General features: G+C 33.4%; 1 protein-coding gene across 1 annotated transcript; it reads right to left on the bottom strand.

Moving 5' to 3' along the window:
* Window positions 1-8,000: 8,000 nt before the first annotated feature.
* On the bottom strand, window positions 8,001-10,037 carry LOC127132566 (pectinesterase). The gene is made up of 2 exons (XM_051061520.1): window positions 8,940-10,037; window positions 8,001-8,843 (listed from the first exon to the last, which is right to left on the bottom strand). The coding sequence occupies exons 1-2, from the start codon at window positions 9,952-9,954 to the stop codon at window positions 8,131-8,133; spliced, it is 1,728 nt and encodes a 575-aa protein (XP_050917477.1). The 5' UTR covers window positions 9,955-10,037; the 3' UTR covers window positions 8,001-8,130.
* Between the last annotated feature and the right edge of the window lie 3,958 nt (window positions 10,038-13,995).

Below are 13,995 nucleotides of genomic sequence, written 5' to 3' on the forward strand. Positions count from 1 at the left end.
TTATGTTATTGTTTTACTATTGCTTTATTTTAGCTGCGCGTTTACTATTGCTTTGTTTTAGCTTTGTTTTAGCGCATGCAATGGGACTACATTACCCAGTAGTTAGGGTTATACGACCTATGAACATCTGATTTTGTGTCAACACCAGTATCATTAGAAACCTAGGTCCGAATGTGTTTGAACTCTTCTGAAATTGTTTTTTATTTATTCTAATTAGTAATGGATAATACATGGATGTCTTCCAATCGATTGTCGAGAGAGTACGAGAATGAGGTATCAGAATTCGTTAAGTTTGTCGTTGCGCACGCCGAAGACCCCAGTAGAATGATATGTCCTTGCTTGGGTTGTTGTTATGGGAAACGGGTTGACGCAGTTCAGTTGACATCGCATCTAATGAGGCATGGAATTGATCGAAGTTATACATGTTGGAATTTGCATGGTGAGAAAAGTAACGAGAATGTTGAACCGGGTGATAGTACGACCTATGCCTCAAACTATAGTGGCGCAGATACATACGATTGTGATCGAGTTGAAGAGATTGCAGAAGCACTTGAAGGAGATCTTAAGGATTGTCCCGAAATGTTTGAGAGGTTGGTAAGTGATGCAGAGAAACCTTTGTATGATGGTTGCACTAAATTCACAAGATTGTCTGCGGTATTAAAGTTGTACAACTTAAAGGCGGGCAATGGATGGTCGGATAAAAGTTTCACAGAGTTATTAGCCCTTTTGAAAGATATGCTTCCTGAGGATAATGTTCTTCCCAATCGAACATATGAGACCAAAAAGATGTTGTGCTCTATTGGCATGAGCTATGATAAGATACATGCATGTCCAAACGATTGCGTTTTGTTTCGAAATGAGTATGCATCGTTAAATGAGTGTCCTAAATGCGGTGTCTCGCGATTTAAGAACAAGTTGTCTCCAGCAAAAGTCTTGTGGTATTTTCCTGTTATTCTGAGATTTAGACGCATGTTTCGTAGTGAAACCGATTCAAGACACTTGACCTGGCATGCAGATGAAAGAATTATAGATGGAAAGTATCGACATTCGGCAGATTCACCACAGTGGTTGAAAATTGATAATGATTATCCTGAATTTGGAGAAGAATCAAGAAACCTTCACTTGGCATTATCTACTGATGGAATGAACCCACACGGTATCCAGAGTATCTCACACAGTACATGGCCTGTGATTATTATGATTTATAACCTACCTCCATGGCTATGTATGAAGCGTAAGTACATGATGTTGTCTATGTTGATTTCTGGACCTAAACAACCAGGGAATGACATAGACGTGTACTTGAAGCCCTTAATCGAAGATTTAAAGATTTTGTGGGAGACCGGTGTGGAGGTTTATGATGGATATAGGAAAGAAAGTTTCAACTTGAGGGCGATGTTGTTTGGCACAATTAATGATTTTCCAGCATACGGAAATCTATCAGGGTATAGCATAAAAGGTCAATGTGCGTGTCCTATTTGTGAAGATAAAACAGATTGGAAGCGCTTGGAGTTTGGTCAGAAGAATGTCTTTCTCGGTCATCGGAGATTCTTAAATTCAAATCATCACTACCGTGGATGGAGAAAGGCGTTCAATGGAGAGACAAAACAAGGCAGAGCTCCACCTATATTGACGGGTGATCAAATTTTTGAAAAGGTGAAAGATTTGGATACTCAGTTTGGCAAGCCTTTTGCCCACACACTTGTCAAAAGTGGGTGGAAGAAGAGGTCAGTTTTTTTTGAATTGCCGTATTGGAAGTCCTTGTATGTGAGACATTTTCTTGATGTTATGCATATTGAAAAAAAATGTATTTGAAAGTGTTATTGGCACGTTACTCAATATACAAGGAAAGTCTAAGGATGGCCTTAAGGCAAGAAAGGACTTGATAGCGATGGGAATAAGAACTGAATTAGGACCCTTGAAGAAAGGAAAACGAACATATCTACCGCCTGCTGCTTATACTCTATCTAGAAAGGAGAAAAAAACATTGTGTAAGTTTCTAAGTGAAGTTAAAGTTCCAGAAGGGTACTCTTCAGATATTAGAAGACTTGTGTCTATGAAAGACCTCAAGTTAAAGAGTTTAAAGACCCATGATTGCCATGTTATAATGGAACATTTTCTCCCAATAGGTATACGTTCTATTCTTCCAGAAAAAGTAAGAAGCTCTATAACTAAGTTGTGTTCTTTCTTCAAGTCAATTTGCAGTAAGGTGATCAATCCTGCGATCTTACCAATGTTGCAAAAAGAAATCGTTATTACTTTGTGTGAGCTTGAAATGTTTTTTCCTCCATCATTTTTTGACATAATGGTACATCTAGTTGTTCATCTTGTGAAAGAGACACAATTGTGTGGACCAGCTTATATGAGATGGATGTACCCTGTTGAACGTTATATGAAAATATTAAAAGGGTACGTGAAGAACCGAAGTCGACCAGAAGGTTGTATGGTTGAAAGATACATTGTTGAAGAAGCGATTGAGTTTTGTACTGAATATTTGTCTAATGTTCAGTCAATCGGACTCCCCAAGTCTCAGCTTGTCGAAAAGAAAGAAGGAAAAAATCTAATTGGAAATAAAATCGTGGCAGTATCAAGGGTCGAACGGGATCAAGTGCATTTGTATGTTCTGCATAATGAGAATGAGGTTGAGCCGTATGTTGAAATTCACAAGGATGTTCTCCGAGGTTTAAATCCCAATAGAAATGAAAATTGGATAGTACGAGAGCACAATCGATGTTTTATACCTTGGTTTAAGGATCATATTTATTCAAAGTATTATTCAGATCCCGCTTCAATAACAGAAAGGTTGAGATGCTTAGCATATGGTCCAAGTTTCCATGTTTTTTCTTATAGCGCATACGCGATTAATGGATACACATTTTATACCAAAGAACAAGATGATAAAAGTACTATGCAGAATAGTGGTGTCACCGTGGTAGCTGAAGCAATGCACATATCAAGTGTGAAGGACTTAAACCCCAAATTTGCAAATCTGTCGTATTTTGGTGTTATCGAGCGCATTTGGGTGTTTGATTATGAGAAGTTTCAGATTCCTATATTTGGTTGCAAGTGGGTTGAAAATAATAACGGCATTCGAATGGATAAGTCAGGATTTTTGCAAGTGGATCTTAATAGGGTGGGATACAAAGATGAGTCTTTTATTCTAGCCTCTCAAGCTAGACAAGTGTTCTATGTCAATGATCCGAAAAGTACGAAATGGTCTATAGTTCTTTTTTCCAACAAAGTAATTGATGAAAACACTGGAGATCAAGGTGATATTGATGTTGAGATTGAATCGTTTACCAGAAATGATCAAGATGAGAATATTATATCAAATGATTCATATATTAGAAATGATCATAATGAGGGTATTTGGATCAATCCAACCGTCCGTGTTGTTAAGAGACATGTAGAACATATTCCGACCAAGAAAAGAAAGAGAACTTAGTGAAAAAGGTACAGGTCAAATGATTTTAATTGTGCTCTTTATTACAGGTAAAATGACTTTTATGATTTTAATTGTTTTCTTTATTACAGGTAAAATGGCTATTATGAAGTCAATCATTCGTGCAAGGGGCAAGGGATACTCGAAAGTATCAATTGATATTTGTTTAGATGGAGATGTTCCATTGTCGTCAAGCCTCATTCGCGTAGATGATGATGCTGGATATTTGAAAGTATCCCTCTATGACAATGGAACATGTCCATCTAAACAAATATCAATTCTATCTTCAAAAGATAAGAGACAAAAAATATAAGGGGATTACGCAGCAAATCGAGTCAGTTGCATCAAAAAAAAAGGTATAAACACAATTATATGATATTTATGCATAAAAAATGTTAATTCTTGATCTTATACATCACCTAACTAATTTTATGATATTTTAGGTTCATGCTATTGATATTGAACAAAAAGAGGTTGTTGCTAAGAAGACTGCTGCTAGCAAAAAAAACATACATCTCAAAGATGCTTTTGCTACTTAGTTTTATTTCTTTTTAAGTTATGAATTGGTTGTATATAGAATCTTTAGAAGTTAAACGATTATATATCAGTGGATTGTTGTATATGTATGGATTGTTGTATATAAGGCTTGTTGAATGCAATGTGTGAAAAAGGGCTTCAAATTTTATAGTTTTGGGTGTACTGCTTCAATATACAGGTTGTCTAAAATAAATAAAAAATATAGCGCTTTTTAAAAAAAAAAAAATAACCACCCACTTTAGAGGGCGCTTTTTAAAAAAAGCGCCCTTTAAAGTGGAAACATTTAAGGGTTTAGAGGGCGCTTTTACTGGAAAGCGCCCTCTAAACCCTTAAAAGTTTCCACTTTAGAGGGCGCTTTCCAGTAAAAGCGCCCTCTAAACCCTTAAATGTTTCCACTTTAGAGGGCGCTTTTTTTAAAAAGCGCCCTCTAAAGTGGCCCTTAAAGGGCTTAAAGAGCCACTTTAGACAGCGCTTTCACTAGGAAAAAAAGCGCTGTCTTTACCTATGCCAGCGCCAGATTAGAGGGCGCTTTAAAGCGCTGTTATAGGCCAAAAAAAGCGTCCTCTTTTCCCTTATTTGGCGTAGTGTTAATGACTCCTTAATTCTACCCCCCATAAATATACCCATTATTGAGATAGTTCTCCCCCTTACCTGATTATTCTAGCAGTAGTAAAAAAAATTGGGTTTGATGATTCTCTAATCCTCTCCAAGTTCTAAGTGTTTCCTCTCCTTTTAGTCTTCTAGCTTCTTCCTCTCTAATTTTGTTTTTACGTACTATTTGAAATCCTCCATAAACCTATGTTATCTCCTAATTTATATAATTAGCGTAATCTAGTTAAAATTGTAAACGCGTCTCTCACTTACTAACATTCTCACTCCTTCCTCTCCTCTATTTTTCATAATTCTCAATTCAACCCTCAAAGTCTCTATTTTCCATTTAATTAATTAAATTAAATTAAAATATTAATATTTTAAATACTAAAATAATTCCTAATAATTCTAGCCTACTTCTACTAATCTCTAATTACTCATACACTCTTATCTAGAAGTCACACACCCTCACCACCCAAATTAATTTAATTATTATACAGAATAATTAAATAAAAATAAAAATAAATCAATTAAAATAATAACTCAAAAATCGGGGTGTTACAAATCTGCAGAATTTGATTCATCTTCTTCCCCTCTCTCCCAAAACCCTAATTTATATTTTCTTCCCCAATTCACTTTCTCAAATCATTATGCGTCAGAATCATCTTGGAAGCATGGTGTGATTGAATCACTCAAGTGACGAGTAAGGAACGAGAGAAGCGATCAATCAGAAAGACTGATTCTCGTTAAATCAAAATTGATTCGGATCATCTCCAAAATTTGAGTTAATTCCAAAAATAATTATGCCTGCATGGGGAATCCTTACAATATTGTCCTCCCTAACAATGCTGAGAAGATTTCTTTACAGGTTTATTGTTGGTTTTAGATAGAAATATGCTAAATTTTATCAATTTGATGTGTTAGATATTATTATTCTTTATCATTTATGAGTGTTGTTTTAACTTGGTGCACTATAGTGAGCATAAGTTCTTTGTTTGGTATTTTAATGGTTTCCTTTCATGATTAAAATTTTAATATGAACTATGTTATTAAGGTGTTGACAGATACGACATAGAAGAGAAGAAAAAAGAAATTGAAAAGATTATAATCAAGACATAAATCATGAGTTGTCAATGGTAGAAGTTGAAATAATTAGTTGGAGAAAACATCAATATATATGTTGGAAATTCATCAACTTCCCTTCAAGAAATTCACCAAAATCTGTGGTGACTTCCAAACCAAATCTTGATGAACAAGAATCAATCACGCCGATCGAATTTCCTCTTATTCTTCACTTTTCACTCGAGTGAATCAATCAACCTTAATTGCAAGATTTTGTTGCACAATAGTAACAAAAAGAAACAAAATTGAATTGGGGAAGAAAGATAGATTAGGGTTTTCGAATAAGGAAGAAGAAGAAGAAGAAATTATGCAGAGTAACTCTCTGCTCTCAAACTGAGATTTTATTTATTTGCAACTGCAAGTATGTGTTATTTTACAATTATAGGGGTTACTCCCTATTTATAGATTTTAGGATTGCTTGCTCCTCAAGCGAGACACAAAACTAACTTAACTAACTTAGTTAAACAATAAATAAAGTTAAGTCTAACATTACTGTCGAGATATTCTTCGACATTTTGACACCTAGGTGATTCGACACTTCCGTGCTTTTGTCGAATAATCCACTTCAATACAAGGAATTACAATTCAATACAACATAACGCAAGAAGTATTCAGAGCACATTCAATCTCCCAATAAGAATGGTTCCAAATTTGAATGTCCCAAGATGTTATAGTAATCTTTAGTATATTTGCATATATCTACTATTGTTTTTTAAATGAAATATAATAATTTGTTCCTAAATGAAAATGTGTCAAAATAACCTAATTTTTGAATTGGAACTTACTAAAAATAATTTAATTTCAAAATTTAAAATGAATTAAAAAAGAAAAATCAATGTTTTGTGTTGGACCATAATTTTAAACTAGTCCAGTCATTGAAATTCCACATGGTTGAATTACAAGGTTTTAACTTACCACCACACACGTGTACTTGGCACCCCTCTTTTAAAGCATTTTTGTGGTTATATACAATTTTGTAAAAATTGTATTTTTTAAATAAAAAATTATATGTTTTTATTGAAAATTTGCAGTCTGTTTCGAAAATTTTCGATTTTTTTTTATTGAAATTTTCCTAAATTTCCGATAAAAATGAATATTTATTGAAAAAAATGGAAGAATACCGGAATTTAAAAAAAAGTCTAATTTTTTTTACAATATCAAAAATCTTTAATAAACTACATATTTTTATACCGGAGTATGTTGAATTACATGCATAATTGGAAGGAAAAAAATTTACTAAGCAAATTGGACTAAATTGAATCTAGCTCAAAAAAACAGACAACTCAAAGATTGAAAGTTTGGTCCATAGTTATTAGGGTTGATTCGATTTAGGGATTTTGGCCTAAACTCGATCAGAATCATTGTCCAATTTTGCCGAGAAAAATTTCTAAGTAAATGATTCACTTCGTCTACTTATCCGAAAAAAATATGGTTATTAAATGATGCATTTTTAACATCAAATAGAAGCAGTTATAAATCACATTTTTAACCCTAAGAAATTAACCTAGTAGTTAGGGCTTATGTCATGAGAGAGTGTCTCTCTTAAGATTTAAGGTTCCAATATCGAAAGGTACAAATAATTTTTATGTTGGATCAAATTCATATTGAGTTTTTTTTCTGAGTATAAACAAAACTCTGGTAAATGAGCGGTGAGATTGATTCCCTTAAATTAATTAATCGCAAGAAAGGATATCAAGATTTAAATATAAATAAATAAATTGCATGAATTAACATTAAATGTGAGGATTTGAAGATTGATGTAGTGCGTATTCTCAATTGCAAAGTAATGATGTAAAGGTTGTTGGCTTTAGGCCTTTGTTTTTGTTTTTCTATTCTTATATTAAGGGTTAAGCACCTTGTGTGCTCTTCAGTGCATCTCCAATGGATGTTGCTTAATACATATGTAGATTTTAAGTTTCTGAGCTTAGTATTTTTATCATTGGAATAGATTACTTAAATTTTTGTGTAAGTTGTTTCAAGAAACAATGCAAACAAGAGAGGAGAGAGAACATGAACCAATGGAAAGAGGAAATAAATGCAAAGTGTATATGAATGGAGTTGATTATACATGGTTGTGAATTCAAATGAAGAAAAGCTGGTATGAATGCAAGATGAAAGTTGCATGCAAGAAAATATATAGAATCGGATAGAGAGAAATAAGACTTTCTCACTCTAGCCATGCATGCTTGACGTAAAATATGTTTCATATAGATGCTGTTAGTGTGATTTATTTATGCATCATTGTGTATCGATTTGGTGAATAGTTGTATTAAATGCATGATTGATCAAATAAAAAATAAGAGAAAAATGAAAAAAATGAAGTTTTATATATATACTATAATTCGAGCAAATTTTTGTATTTATGGTGGATCTCCTAGATAAAAATAGGAAAGATAATTACAAAGAATATCAATTTGTCTGTGTGCCATCTGACATATTCAAGCTTTGAAGCCAAGATTGTGAGGAACATGAAGAGCCTTCAACCACTCAGCTCCAGACTTAGGTCCAGCCTTAAGAAATTCAGCAGCAGTGAATTGGTTAGCTTCAGCCTTGCTAATGATACCATGATAACCCTTCCACTTGATCCTCTTGCTAACATCGGCACCAGGTCCAGTGTTGGCATATTCAGCATAGTAACATGTGTTTTCGAAGTTTGAACCTGTCCATGGGAACCAACCATCTGGATGAATGAAGTCACCAATGGTGGATTCCATCACAACTGTCCTTGAGTATGCCTTCCATGGTCTTCCCAAGTAAGATTTTATTTGGAATCTCACTGGAAACAATTGTGATTCTGGGACGATCTGGCAATCCTGGATCACGATACCTGTGGCCATGTTCTTCTCGGCTGTTCCGTCAGCGGTAACTGTGCTGAATTGATTCATGTTAGGCTTCCTGACGATGATCACGGAGTGTTGAATCAAGGTAGGTGATATTCCGAAGATGAAATCGATGGTTCCAGAGATGACACAGTTGCGGTAGAATTGTCTGTTGGTTTGAACGTACAATGTGTCTTGATAACCAACGATATGGCAACCGACGAAAGCAGACATATCTCCTTGGTTTCTCAAAGCAACGGCTTGGTGACCATCAGGACCGGCTGTGTTCTCGAATGTCATTGCCTTTCCGAGGAATCCAGGTGCAGTGTTGGCTGCATGCATGCATGATCAGTTAGTATTATATCTATATAAACGAGAAATACAAAGATATTTAATGAAATAAAAAAGTTTTAATGGTAAGTAATTACCGAAGGTGGCGGTTTGCATGGTCTTGACACCGTTAGCAAAGCACTTTTTACCGGTGACAATGGTGTTTTGAGGGCCATCACCATACATAAGGATGTTAGCAGCAGTCTTAGGGACGGTGATGTACTCGTCATAAACACCGGCCTTAACATAGATAACATATCTTCCCTTGTTTCCACTAGGGTAAGCGGCAATAGCATCCTTAATGGTTCTAAATTGTCCACTACCATCCTTGGCAACAATGGCATTAGGCTTAACCTTTGATCTCCATCCTTTTCCTTGCATTGAAGCCAAAAGCTTACGATCAGAAGCAGAGAACCATGAAGGGAATCCTTCATCGTCAATATCCTCAGCAAGAAGACGACGAGAAGCCGGTTTAAGATCAAGCTTCAAGTTGAATTGTTGAAGGATGTTGGACAAACCACTGACAATATCAAGTGCAACACTAGTGATCTTTTGTATGCCGTCCAAAGACTCTACTTGAAATTGCTCCTTGATCTTTTTCTCGCCGTCTTTTTCATCATCAAATCCTTCCATGCAACTTTGTTGGTAAGAGATAACTGAACTCAACCAATTCCTGAGATCAGGAGTTTGGGAATGCACAGCTTGGATGTTGTTGTCACGAACCATATTGGTGGACATTTCGAGACTGTCCATAGCAAACTGCAACAAATCTTTGCAGTCATCAAGAGCCATCTTGACGCCATTATCTTTGCTACCGTACTCCGTGGAGAGTCTGTCACTCATGTTGAAAGCCTTGATGACACTGTCCGTGGTGGCTTTCACGACAGCTGCTACGTATGCCTTTGGATCTGCGCAGTCGAGGCCATTAACGGATTTAAGAGTGTCATGGCAAAGCTTTTTATCTTCTGCATTTTGACAAACGATTTGAACAGATCTTTGTTGAGTTTGGATCTCAGGATCTTCACCATTCCTGTGAACAGCGACAACAACGCCGATGGCAACACCAACGACAAGGATAAGAGAAACAACTGATATAATTACCTTTCCACTCATTTTTCTTTTTTTATATATTTTGCTCGAAAAAATAGTTAAAATCCTCCCCTTTGGTGATTATAAAAGCCGGGGAGGAGGCTTTGTTATTGGAGATCTTGCTTTGTTATGGGACAATGTTGTGGTTTTTATAGGTGATTTACAATCATTTTCATCCAACCAATGAAAGTCTATATTTGGCAAATTCAAATGAGAGGCACACAACTTGTGACAATGTAACAAATTTCCGTTGTTCAATGGAGACGACTTTGAATACTACTATATTATGTATCTCACACAGCTAAGTTTAGAAATATGCTATAAGATGGATAGACTCCTCCTTAAAAACAAGTAAAATATTTTTAAATACACAATTAATCTCTTATAGCCCTTTATTAAATACACTTGTCTATTAGGACAAACTCGATTAGAGCTATAGTAGTCTATTTGACAGTTTCATTAATTATATAATTAATATTTTAGATTTTGAATGTTAAAACTATTATAGTTAAGTTTTATGTAGTATATTTATTTTTTAAAATGCTAACAATTTTATTTAATTATTTATTTGGATATTATTTATGATTGTTTAAAAATAAAATAAATGAAAAACAACATCATTTTTTATTGACAATTAAGATTATTGTTAAAATAATAAATTAAAATTTAGCATCAGTTTAAATCCTTACGAGGTTTTTAAAAAAAATGGCAATGGTTTACCACAATTACACATTTGAGATCTATAGAATTAGGATCGGTAATGAATCAAGTCGAGTCGAATTCACCTCAATTCAGTATGATTCAATAAGAATTGGTTTAATTCAATACTCGACACGAGTTCAACACAAACTTTTTTTAAGTTCAAACTCAACTCGTTTTAAGTCGCGAACAATTCGATTGAATTCATTAGGTTCGACTTATTTACTTCACGGACTTATAAGGCATTTTTTTCAAATCTAATTTTTTTATATATTTTTTGTTGAGAATATGTCAAGTGTGGGTAATATGGATAATAGTCTCACATTGGTTGAAAATGTGGAGTCCCGCATTGGTTGGAAATGTGGAGACTTGAGTATTTATAAGTGAGAGAACTCGCTCGTCTATCACCTTAAGGTTTTAGGTGAATATGTGGTGTGTCTCTCACAAATGTGTTGCTCTAAAATAAGTCTCACAATGTTCAATGTTCCCTAGTGAAAAACTCCCCCAACATATTTGACATTGTAAATTAATATTTTAAAATATATATATTAAAATAAAATAAAAATTATAAGATTTGAAGAAAATAAAGGGATAAGATTTGAAGGAAATAGAGGATCAAATGACATTAATTTGTCAAATTTAATAACATGACACCTCTGATAACTATTTACCGCATATACGCAAATTATTTGATATGTTAAAGAGAATGATCAAAATTAACGATTTTGTTAAAATTTTGCAAGACGTTAATTTTTATGTATTTCGTTGACATATCAAATAATTTTTTATTGCGGTTAAATTTTATATGGATGATCATGATTGTCATGTTATATATATATATATATATATATATATATATATATATATATATATATATATATATATATATATATATATATATATATATATATATATATATATATATATATGTATATATATATCAAGTTGACTCATCCTAACAAGTTGAACTATTCATAATTCAAATTCAGTTTATTTAGTTTACAAATTTATTTATTTTACTCATATTCAACATATTTGGTTCATGAATTAAATTTAACAATTTATTTATTGATTCGAATTTTAAACTATATTCAAGTAAGTTCAGTTAATTGTCCGTCCTAGATAGAACTGGGACAAAATAAATCTTCAAAAATATAATACATCACTTTATTTTACTTGCACGACAGTTTTTATTGAAACATAAACTTATTTTATTAAAAATAATTCTAACAACTTTTCCAAAACATTGGTGATTAACTTATTTCTCTCTAAGGGTTTGTTTTACATTATAACTTAAATATAAAAACATAATAAAATAAAATAAAATAAAATAAAAATAAAACATCATTCAGATGGATTGTTCTCATTTCATGCTCGTTTAACATTGTTAGTTGAGGTTATACGTTCTTACATTTTTTGTTGCGGTATGAATTTTATAGGACCAAGAGAACCGTCAACATAATAATGTTTCAATCTTTGTTAGTTTATTTTAAAAGTTCTACCATTCTTTTCACTCTTAAATTTCACTTCTCCGCGTGAAAGAACTTTTGTAAGTGCGAAAGACCCTGACTATTTAGACTTAAACTTTTTAAGAAATAACTTCAACCTAAAATTAAACAATAATATCAATTTTTCTTCCTAAATTTCCCTCATCTAGATCCTGAAATTAAACAATAATATCAATTTTATTTCCCAAATTTCCCTCATCGAATCTTTCTATCGTGCCATTTTTTATGCATTCTCATAAGCAAAGTTTCAAAATTCATCTGTCTCGTGGAATTGGAGAATAATCAATTATCCTTTTTTAGAAAGATCAAAGTAGAATGACTTAGAGGCTCACAATGTTTTGTTTTATAATTCAATTTGTAAATGGCATGCCGTAAACAAGTTAATAGAAAGACATACCTAGTGGAGTTTTGAAAGTAGTACAATACATCCATAGTGTGTCATCCAACTTAACCTACCAATCTTTTCTAGAGGCATTCATAGTTTTCTCCAAAATTTATTTTATTTGTATGTTTGAGACCTCCATTTGTCCATTTATTTGCATGTGGTACGGTGTTGTAAATTGATGTGGACATTGTACTTCTTCATCAATCCTTCCATCTTTCGATTAAGAAAATAAAATTCTTCATCACTAATTTGTGCTTGATGTACTCCAAATCGCAAAAATATATATTTTTTTCTAAATAAATTCGACCACTAATATTGCATCGTTGATTTGATTCGCCACAACTTTTATCCATTTGGATACAACTTTTAGAAATTTGTGGCATCTCGTTTCTCTTAGAAATGATTCTCACATTGACAAAGATCACAACTATTTATAATAAATGAATGCGTCTTTGTACAATGATGGCATATATAGTTCTTACTATACCATATTTGCAGTCGTACCAACTCCAGTAAAATGTCCTTCACAGTTTGAGTCATGGTAATGCCTCAATATTTTCTCTTATTCCTCCTATGGCACATGTCATTCTATTAATCTATATGTCCCTCTCTTGCATAGGAACAAATCATCCCACACATAAAATTTACAATTATATAAAAATTTATTTTATTGTTGAGAGTTGTATTCATCAAGTATACTGCCATCCACCATGTAGTTTGAAAAGTCAACAAACCATGGATTATTTGCTAAAGCAAGAATATGTTCATCAATAAATTCATCTCTTATTGGCATTTCCTCTTAAATTTCTACTACCGGATTATATTTTTACAAAGGATATGCAACAATGTTCCAACATCCCTTTTTGCTTCTTATTAATAACTAAAGATCTTGAAGTAATAAAATCCACCTTAGCAACTTTAGCTTTGATTATTGTTTAGTAAGCTCACCCAGGTTGATTATTGGGCCTAAGGGCTTAGGAGCCCACAACATGAATCCAGGAGAAGGGAGAGGAGTTACAGTAAGGAAAACGTTACCTCGTATCCCTACAATTGTACCCACACCCCTACATATAATTTTTTTTTACCAAAATACCCTCATATAAATAGGGTATATTTTTCAGAAATGAAAATTTTTCTCATTTGCGCAAAGACTTCCGGAACACAATTTTTTTGCGTTTTTTGGCATTGTAAACCGGAACACTAAGAGTAAGTCTTCCGGTTCACATAGTGTATACCGGAACACTTGTCTAAAATCTTCCGGTTTGATGCCTTTTGGGGGCATTGAACCGGAAGTCTTTTAGAAAGTCTTCCGGTTTGGTTGGTTGTATACCGGAACTTTTTCTTAAAGACTTCCGGTTTGGATGAACTAAACCGGAACTCTTTTAAAAAGTGTTCCGGTAGTCATCCTTTTATTTTTCTACACCGGAACTCTTCTTTGAAGTGTTCCGGTGCGTTTTTTTTAAATTTTAATAA

The sequence above is a fragment of the Lathyrus oleraceus genome, chromosome 3 (assembly GCF_024323335.1).
Source record: "Lathyrus oleraceus cultivar Zhongwan6 chromosome 3, CAAS_Psat_ZW6_1.0, whole genome shotgun sequence".
In the NCBI taxonomy this organism is placed as follows: Eukaryota; Viridiplantae; Streptophyta; class Magnoliopsida; order Fabales; family Fabaceae; genus Lathyrus; species Lathyrus oleraceus.

Bases quoted from the DNA above. Each gene is read 5' to 3' on its own strand.
- LOC127132566 (XM_051061520.1), bottom strand. From the start codon at position 9,954: ATGAGTGGAAAGGTAATTATATCAGTTGTTTCTCTTATCCTTGTCGTT. The intron at 8,844-8,939 runs GTAATTACTTAC...GCATGCATGCAG, and splicing joins CATGCAAACCGCCACCTTCG to CCAACACTGCACCTGGATTC.